The sequence below is a fragment of the Triticum aestivum genome, chromosome 1D, assembly GCF_018294505.1.
Source record: "Triticum aestivum cultivar Chinese Spring chromosome 1D, IWGSC CS RefSeq v2.1, whole genome shotgun sequence".
NCBI classification, from domain to species: Eukaryota; Viridiplantae; Streptophyta; class Magnoliopsida; order Poales; family Poaceae; genus Triticum; species Triticum aestivum.
The window spans coordinates 405,785,491-405,794,873 of record NC_057796.1 but is presented as its reverse complement, the minus strand read 5'-3'; the positions used below and the strand labels follow the sequence as shown (position 1 = coordinate 405,794,873).

The 9,383-nt window shown below is 44.3% G+C and overlaps 2 protein-coding genes across 2 annotated transcripts; both read right to left on the bottom strand.

Annotated features, from left to right (window-relative positions):
- Positions 1-313: 313 nt before the first annotated feature.
- LOC123171423 (uncharacterized) lies at positions 314-1,068 on the bottom strand. The gene is made up of 2 exons (XM_044588935.1): positions 963-1,068; positions 314-852 (listed from the first exon to the last, which is right to left on the bottom strand). Exons 1-2 carry the CDS (start codon positions 1,024-1,026, stop codon positions 494-496), a joined length of 423 nt encoding a protein of 140 aa, XP_044444870.1. The 5' UTR covers positions 1,027-1,068; the 3' UTR covers positions 314-493.
- A 2,439-nt stretch (positions 1,069-3,507) lies between these two features.
- LOC123171412 (uncharacterized protein At1g05835-like) lies at positions 3,508-4,260 on the bottom strand. The gene is made up of 2 exons (XM_044588928.1): positions 4,144-4,260; positions 3,508-4,010 (listed from the first exon to the last, which is right to left on the bottom strand). Exons 1-2 carry the CDS (start codon positions 4,202-4,204, stop codon positions 3,679-3,681), a joined length of 393 nt encoding a protein of 130 aa, XP_044444863.1. The 5' UTR covers positions 4,205-4,260; the 3' UTR covers positions 3,508-3,678.
- Between the last annotated feature and the right edge of the window lie 5,123 nt (positions 4,261-9,383).

Below are 9,383 nucleotides of genomic sequence, written 5' to 3'. Positions count from 1 at the left end.
CAGCGGCAGTGAGCAGCAGGCGCACGCAGCGGGCGCGGCAAACAGCGAGCAAGAAGCGGGCGCGGCAGCAGCGAGGCGTGACGGCCACGGCGAGGCGCGGTGGCAGCAGCAAGGCGCGGCAGCCGCGGCGAGGCGTGGCGGCCGCGGTGGCAGAGAGGCGTGGCGGCCGCGGGCGCGACGAGCAGCGAGGCATGGCGGCCGCGGCAAGAAGCGGGCGCGTCGAGCAGCAGGCGCGGCGGCAGCTATCTGCTCGGACCCTGATTTTCGCATGTACGATTGTGTTTGTGATCCCCAAATACAAGCCTTTGTTTTCTCAAAAATGAAATGAAACATTTTATCGCCGGCTGGGCAATTTCTACTACCTGGCCATGACTATGGTCATCGCTTGGTTTTGACGCACGGTATGCAGCGGCGAGAGCGAACAACGAAACAAGATGTTGGTGCCACTTTCTAAAGCGGCACCGTTGCATGGCTACCGGAGTATCACTGAACATCAGGGTGCAGCCTGCGGAGCCGGCGAGGGGGCTATGGAGCAGTCGAGGAACGACGAGACGGGCCTGAAGCTGATTTCCATGCTCGAAGCGTACACGAACAAGACCGTCTCGTTCGCATGCATCGGCTGACCGCCGTTGAGAGTGCAGAGCGCGCCGTCGTCCCCGGTCGGCACGACCACGCCGGCCGGGTCGACGCTGACGGTGGAGTTGAGCCCCGCGCACGCCAGCTTCACGCCGAGCTGCGTGCAGACGCACCTGTTCTCCACCGTCATCAGGTAGTGCGGGCGCCCTCCGACCTTCCCCGGCATGGTGGTGTGGTTGACGAGGAGATCCGACGGTGCGCACGGCTGCGCATGGCCTGCGTTGCCCACTTGTTAGTTCCTGGTGTTTGTTTTGGTGTCCGGAAATGCCGAGTTCCTCTTCCTTGTGTGTGCAAAAAACAGTTTATATACTATAGTACATGCGTACCTTTGTTGCTGATGAAGGAAAGCAAGATACAGGCTGCAAGGATCAGTACGAGCTTGGCCTCCATGCTGATCAACGAGATGTTGTCACGGTTTTTGACAACTGTATTGCTGAGATGATGTATACTATTGTATTCTGTTTCTGTTCTGCATCACGGTTGCCTTTTATAGCCCACTGTACGGTGAAAAATGAGGAAGTCTTTTATTGATTGGGAAGAATTAATTTGATTCATGGTAGGAGTATAAGATAAGTTAGCATTTAAAAACATCCAATGTTTGAATAATGAGCAATTATTAAACGACAAATGTTTGGTCTTGGCATTTATTGCCTTCAATATTAAAAAAATTGGCCAATAATAGGCACCCGTCGCCGATGGCTTGGTTTCCAATCGTCTTTTACCCTTGTCCAAATCTGAAAAGAACACGAGAAAAAACCATAGCGACTGCCCCCTCCCCCGCGTCTACGCTCCCTCCCTCATGCCAGGCGCCTGAGCGGGCCACCCTTGCCCGTTTGCCTCGCCCCCGACGCTCGACGTCGTCAATCACAAAACAAAAAGGCCGTTGGCCGTAGCAACTTTTTCGCCGCCTCCCTGATGCATCCATGGTAGCTCCACAACGCCGACCGCGACACCCTTCCTCTCCGGTGCTGCCCACCCCCGGTTGCAGCATCAATGGCGACAACAACGTCAGTTATAGCCGAAGCTAGGGGTAGCAAAAATGTGGGCTGGTTCTAGCAAAATCTAAGACCGTGATAGCAAAAGTTGATGTTGGTTCCAACAATAATGGATTTTGAATACCCGGTGTCTAGGCACCCGGTTATCAGTCCCGTCCGTCGAGAGAACAGTTGCTCAAGATCTGGACCCGGCCCTGTACCACACGTTGCATTAGCAGGTCTAGGACGGGAGACTGCAAATGCTCTCTCCGTTTCTTTTTAGTCTGCATATAATATTTTGTCAAAGTTAAACTTTATAAAGTTTGACCTAGGCGCCTAGCTGCTTGCACTGTTCATCATAGGGAAGAATCCAGCATGCTTGTCTAGTGTCTACATCCGGATTAACATGTCAGCCTGCTATCAAGAAAAGAGATACACCAGTCGGCCCTCGTGCAAACAAGCGAGAAGACCTCTCACCCCGTGAATCATTTTGCTCTTTGCGAAAGTTATAACATTAATCTACCGAAAATAAGACCTCCATTCCATAATGTAGCGCGTCTGTACTTCCGAGATCTAAGTTTGACCATAAATTTAACCAACGAGACTGATTGCGTCGGGAGCAAAAATTCTTCCACTGGATTATGGTCAAATTTAGATCTTGGAAAGCGCGCTGTCAATGCGCTACGTGCGGATGCCACTCCGTGCATCGATGCACTTCTCGGACAATGGCTTGTATAAGCATGATGGCCCTGCAAATGGTGTGTGGCTCGTCAGAACAACCCACGAATCTTGGTGTGCATCGACGGGCAAGATAACAGGGTGTCGGTGCACTTGGGTGCTATGGCACCTTTTCGTTCCAACAAAAGCCAGCAAGACAGTAGTAGCAAAAGTGGGCGTTGGTTCCAACAAAAACTGAAGATGGCGGTAAAAACCTGGGGCTGGTTCCAACAAGAAACACCCAAATTCCGGATCCTAGCAAAAAAAGTTGCCGGTTCCTATAAAAAATGCCGTTGGTGCCAGCAAAAAAGAAATGGTTGTAGCAAATAATGTCGCCGGACGCAGCAAAAAAATAATCCCATTGTTGATCCCAGCAAAAAAAAACACTCGCCGGTTCCAACAAAATTTACCACCTGTCGTAGTGAAATTTGACGCTGAATGCAGCAAAAACACTCCCAATTGTGGATCTCAGCAAAAAAGGTCATCGATTCCAGCAACTATTGCCGCCCGTGCCAGCAGAACAAATCACTGGTTGTAGCATCTGTGTCGCTTGGTGAAAAAAGGGGGGCAAACCCAACACGTCCCTGTTATCTAGCCCAGCGCTTGACGCAACACCGGTGCTCGCTGGGTGCAACAATGGGACTGGAAAGTTCCAACACCCTCTGACGCAGCCCGTTGCAAAAAACTTTGGTCGATGCTCTTGTTCGCCATAGGAAAAATGCTCGTCGCAGCGCGGGGGAGGAGCGTGATGCCGGCGACCTCGCCGTCGATCAAGGATGAGATGCGCGCGCCAGCAACAACATGGCCCTTTCGCGTGGGGAGGAGTGGTGGAGGCAGAGATTTGTTACTGGCAGATCTCGCTGGATTCGGTCGGCGTTTGTCTTCAGTGTATCTGTTTGGATCCAATCTTCGTTCGTTCATGTTTGTGTTTCTATAGGTTGGACCTTTCCAATCTACACTTCTCTTCATCGGTGATGGTTAATTTTCTGGTGCGCTGGTCCTATGGAGGCTTAGCACGACGACTTTCCGGTTGTGTACTACAAAAAAGGTTTGTCCGGGTCTGGTGAGGAAGAGACGATGATGTGGCGCGTCTTCGGCTCGCTCCAGTGCTTGTCCTCGCCGCTAGGTGGTCTACGAATCTGGATATATATATATTTTACTTTTGATGTTTTTTTACTAGCTTAACAGTTGATGAATAAACCGAAAGATTTCCCCACAAAATAAATAAATAAGAGTCGGCAAGTACTCCATTTCTTTCCCACGCTTCCTTCTTTCCACCACCAGCTGTATATTTTTCCATGGTTTTTAGAGTCCTCAAACATTTTTTTTTTGCGAAATGAGTCCTTAAACATTATGGTGCTACGGAACATTCCATGTACGACGAGACGGGCCGGAAGCTGATGTCTGTGCTCCACGCGTAGCTGAACGTGACCGTGCCGTTTCCATACACCGGACGACCGCCATTGAGGGTGCAGAGCGCATTGTCGCCGTCCGGCGTGATCGTGTCAGCAGGGATGACGTCGATAGAGGAGTCGAACCCCGCGCAGTCCATCTTCACGTTGAGCTGCATGCAGACGCAAGTGTTCTTCACCGTCACCACGTGCTTCGGGTACGTCTCTCCGGGCTGCGCCGGCGCGGTGGTCTGGGCGACGACGAGGTCTTTCACTGTGCACTGTGCGTCTCCTGCATTGTCCGATTGTTAGTTCCCGGTGTACGTGCATGCTTATGAAATGGAGAATATTAATAAGATTTTCAATGCAAAGTAGCGATGTGTTCAGGTATTTGTGTGCGAAAACGATACTGTATACATGCGTACCTCCATTGCTAAAGGAAATCAACAAGCAGGCCGCAAGGATGACTACAAGCTTGGCCTCCATGCTAGTCACTAAGTTGTGCGCACGGTTGCTCTATATTGTATTATGTTTCTGTTTTGAATCACATATACTGCATATAGGTCGCTATTTATAGGCCATTGTACGCTGAGACTTGAGGAAGTGATGCATTAATTTAGGATAAGTGATGCATTAATTTAGGATTAGACATGGATAAGTGATGCATTAATTTAGGATAAGTGATGTAGTACTAACTCTCCACGCTAGGATTCAACCTTCTTTTGCAAGATTGCGAAGAATGCATTTGAGGGTCCGTATAGAAGATAATAATATAACACTAAAAATCTCTACTTCTAAAGAGGAGGTTGATAGCTTCTCCTCACTGATTTATTTTCTTCTGAATTTTTCCGCCTCACCTCACACCACCCCCTCCTATTAAAAAATCAAATCTCATTAAAGCGGAAGATCTTGTTTCCTTTTTTTTGGCATGTGCCGATTCAATTCAATCATGTAATTAAGAATTTAGAAATCGCATCATATGTGAGATCACCTTCCTGAAAAACAAACATAATACTTTTCTCGATTACCTTACAAAAAAGATACTCCTTAATGTGTTGTCATTTATTGTTTCAATATCTCTACTATTAAATGACAATCACAACTTTTCTAATACAACAAAAGTAACATATATTTTTTCTTATCTTACAAAATCACATATATTTTCTTACCTTACCAAATCACATATAGCTATACTATTAAAGGGGGGTTGGTAGGCCGGTACGCATATTTTATTTTCTCTTTCACGGTTTATTTTCGCCTTCACCTCCCACCATCCTCCCTGCACGATGGTTTTTCTTCCTTGCACACTCCCACTTTGTGGTGGCAGGCGGGTCATCGGACCGCCACGCAGAGGCGTTCGTGGACGCGGTCATATTATATTTCTTCTCGGTCATATAGCGAGTCAGGGAGACTACATTCTGAATAAATCAAGTGTGTCCATTCAAACGTCAAGAAAATCATTCAGAAAATGTGTCCTACAAATGAATCCACTTCAAGAGGCGCGTCAAATGTGTAATATATCTATTATTAAAGGAAATATTTACGCAGTCGTCATTCGTAGCAGCCATTAATGCGAAAATAATTTGGAAATCGAGCGCTGAATCAATTTAGAAATCAAACCATTAATGCAATTAATTATCAAGCAATTAATTACATATGTAATTAATTAGGTCCATTTAAATTGCAATTTTTTCCGCATCAAATCAATTTGGAAACCGAGTCATTAATGGAATTAATTAGTTAGGCAGACAATGAATTATGCCTATAGATAATTAGAAGTAGAGGTTTTTTAGTAATTAGGCATGTAATTAATTGATTTGGTTTGCAGTTAGTTACGCATGTAGAGAATTAGGTAGGCGGTTCGCGCCAAATCATATTGAAAGCATTCGCGGGCAAGGACGGTCAATAGGCGCACAACAACATGGCCGAGCACTGCTTGCCAACATGGACAATGGCCACAATGCGCTAGCGACATGGGCGACCAAGCATTCACCCAGATGGATGGCGACCATGCTCTGCAGGATGTCCACACGCTGACGGTTGCCGAAACATTCATCGGCGAGGACAACACGACACTACATTAGCGAGGTAGTTCATGCTATAGTAGAAAGGAAGAGTGTTTCAAGAATAAGAAGGAAAAAGGAACAAAAGCGGCCAAATGGTCCATGGTGTTGGAGAAGGAAAGAGTGTTCCAGAAAATAAAGCAAAAAAAAAGAAATAGTATTCTAGGAAATAAGCAGGAATGAGAACTAAAGCTGGCAAGGAAGGAGTATGACGAAGATGCAGCGCCGTTGACGAACGCATTGATGTTGACGTGGTGCTGGTTGGCGCCAAAATGGGTTGGCGAAGAAGCGAGGAGTACAAGATGTAGGGGAGGACGAGGAAGAGAAGAACGGCAAGTATCCCTTCTAGAATTGAATGGTGTGTGGGCTAGAGGTGGATCTTATTCGCTACTAGGGAAAATCCTAGCAGTAGCGTTGCTATTTGGGCTAGCAGTAGCGTGGGTGCCCGCGCTACTGGCACGTCACTACAACTAACTTGTAGCAGTAGTGTTGGTTTTCCCGCGCTACTGCTATACCTACTTAGCAGTAGCGCGATTCGGAGAATGCACTACTGCTAGTTACTAGCAGCGTCGCTCTACCACACGCTACTACTATTATTACGTATTCTATTTATTTTTTATTTTATGTCGGTATTCATACACTGTTATACAAGTTTTTATACAGTAGCAATTTAGAAATTGTTATTACATCATAATGAGTTATTACATCATTGGGTGAAAGAAATATAATAACTCATCATCACCATCATCATAATATCATTAACAACTTATCATCATAATACATCATTGTCATATAACAACTCCTCATCATCATCATTTTCGTCCATGAGACATCATATAACAACTTGGTCACTAGTCATAATAACAACTCATCATCATCATCATCATCATAGTACTCATAATCACAACTCCTCCTCCTCGTCATTATCATCAACTCTAACACATTGTAGCACATAATAACAACTTCTCATCATCATCATAGTCATAATCAACATTAACTAATTATTCTTAATACCTAGGACCTACTCCTCTCTCCTAGGTAAAATACCATAAAACAGATAAACCGGTCCATCTCCATAATGGAGAATGGAGATAAACCTATCTCCAACTTGTGGCTTGTGCACATTCATGTTATCTCTAATTAGTTGCGTGTGCGCATTCATCACTTTGCTCCATTCTTTGATATTGAGCCTTCCATCATTTGAAGAAATTGAGTATGCACTGTGATAAGCCTTCGAAGGAGTTGGTCGTAAGCTAACCATATGCATATCACCTTCGGTAAACATCATGTCAGGCACAACCTCGTTCGGGAGCCTCTGTTGAAAAACGTAATAGTAACATATATAGTTAGTAATGTAGTTTACTTCAGAAGAATGTATGCAATGAAGTTACCATCATTAACAAAATCTTACCAAGTTTCTGGCAATGAAGTTACCATCAAGCAATTTATGGACTAGTGGCACGTATCCAGTAAATTTTGGGCTGATAGAGTGATTGGTTTTAAAGGCCTCAACATCATTTATGAATGAGACAAGATAACCTTTCTCCTCACAATTAAGCTCGGAGTCATAGCTGTAGTATGTCCTGTCTACAGCTTTCCGAGTATTTTTTAAAGATAAGAAATAAGCTAACAATTATAAATAACTAAGTTTAGTAACAATGAACACCAAATATTTTTAAATAATAATATAAATTACTTAACTTAACAAATTAGTTTGACAAACTCACATTTAGGCAAAACTGGAGGCATATCCACATCCACCCAATGTCAATATTATCATCATCATCATCTTCGGGACGAATATTAAATGTTATTTGCATACCCTCCTCAAATCCATATGCCTTGTAGAGAGCTTCCCAATTAGAGCAACTGAAATGGGAGTGATTGACCGCATTTTACAGCTTAACCAGAAACACATAACCATGTTTAGTTCTTAAGTGAGCCCTCCTCGTCCCCATATTCTCAAAGTCTTCGAAACCGAGCTTCTGCAAGACATACGGTCTTGCATGGCACGGGGTGTACTAATTGAATTGAAAAAAATCTAGAAATTACACGTTGAACCAAAGAAGCACAAGTGATGATTAATTACGATGAAATGCTTCTCGTTGCGTACCGTACAAACATCAAAGGTCTCTTCCAGCTTCACGGTGAAAAACCTATCATTTTGCAAGTGAGGAAACCTGTCGCACAAACCCCGGTCATTGTAGCGGTACTCGCACTCCGGGATCCTATCGTCATCAGACATCTCATGTGTTCAAAATTTAAAGATTATAAATGTCGTTTAATTCTCTTTCCGGCACGTCCAAGGCACTCGATATTCCCTACATTCTAGCACAAGCCATGCTAAAATTCACAGAAATATCCTATCATCATCGTCAGACATTTCCTATGTTCATAATTCATAGATTAAACTTCTGAATTTCAATATATGTACTACAAAAACCAAATTCGATCATTAATATTCATCACGGGTTGACTTTCGGTCTGTCGAGTCTTCCTTGAAAACTCTCATCTCACGTGGTGTATATGGTGGGCACTCCATCTCTGATATATTCGACTGTCGGTGATGGTCGCTCCTCCCTTCATCCCCGAGTGCATTACACCAAATTGTCTAGCACACAGGAACGAAGGCGAAGCGACCCCCACGACAACAGTCGAGATTCTTCATCTCTGACATTTGCGACCATCGGTGATGGTCGTTCTTCTCTTCCTTCTCGTGCATTACCAAAAGGTCTATCACGAGAAAGAAGAGGAAGAACGACCCCCACGACAACAGTCGACATTCTTCTTCTCTCATATATGGTGGACACTCCCTCACTGTTTTTTGACTGTCATGTATGGAGCCCCAACAGACTTAAAGTCAACCCAAAATGTCGTTTAATGCTCTTTCCGAAAAATCCAAGGCACTCGATATTTCCTACATTCTAGCACAAGCCGTGCTAAAATTCACGGAAAAATCCAGCATAACCTTTGCTAAAAAGGACATATCGAGCACCTGAAATTTGCCGGAACAGAAATTAATCAACACTCCGGCAAAACATAGGCCACTCGGATGTGTTCCCTGCAAACATAGGCCACTTGGGCAAGCACATATCCTATTTGAGCAACACTAGATATACATGTTTATATCTACATCAAAGTTGAGCAACACTAGCTAGTACACAACACTAGATATACATGTTTACTCACTATAGACGATGGCAGTCGAGGATGCGGGTGCCGTCGGTGATCTTCTGGGCGTCGTTGACCGGCTCGCCGTTGATATACCCTGCACCACACATGAGCATAAACACATGATCATTCAAACTTGGCGCTCATTCACAATGGTTCAATGTAGAACTAGGTCTCTCTCTAAATTTGGCAATGTGAGATTGACATAACTAAATACCCTAGTTCTACTCTATTCAACACTTACTAAAAATTTCTATTACTATAATTGCTATACCTAAATTTTCTTACAACAAACTTCTATTACTAAATGTGATAACTAAAAATTTCTCATATAGCATTCCAGTACATTTCTATATTGAAAATTTTCTACACATAAAAATTTCTATTACTTCAATTTTTTTACTAAAAATTTCTATTACGATAATTTATTT

Excerpts from the sequence above, each read along its gene's own strand:
- LOC123171412 (XM_044588928.1), bottom strand. The coding sequence starts at position 4,204 with ATGGAGGCCAAGCTTGTAGTCATCCTTGCGGCCTGCTTGTTGATTTCC. Across the intron at positions 4,011-4,143 it reads GATTTCCTTTAGCAATGGAG|GAGACGCACAGTGCACAGTG; the intron begins GTACGCATGTAT and ends CGGACAATGCAG.
- LOC123171423 (XM_044588935.1), bottom strand. The coding sequence starts at position 1,026 with ATGGAGGCCAAGCTCGTACTGATCCTTGCAGCCTGTATCTTGCTTTCC. Across the intron at positions 853-962 it reads TTCCTTCATCAGCAACAAAG|GCCATGCGCAGCCGTGCGCA; the intron begins GTACGCATGTAC and ends TGGGCAACGCAG.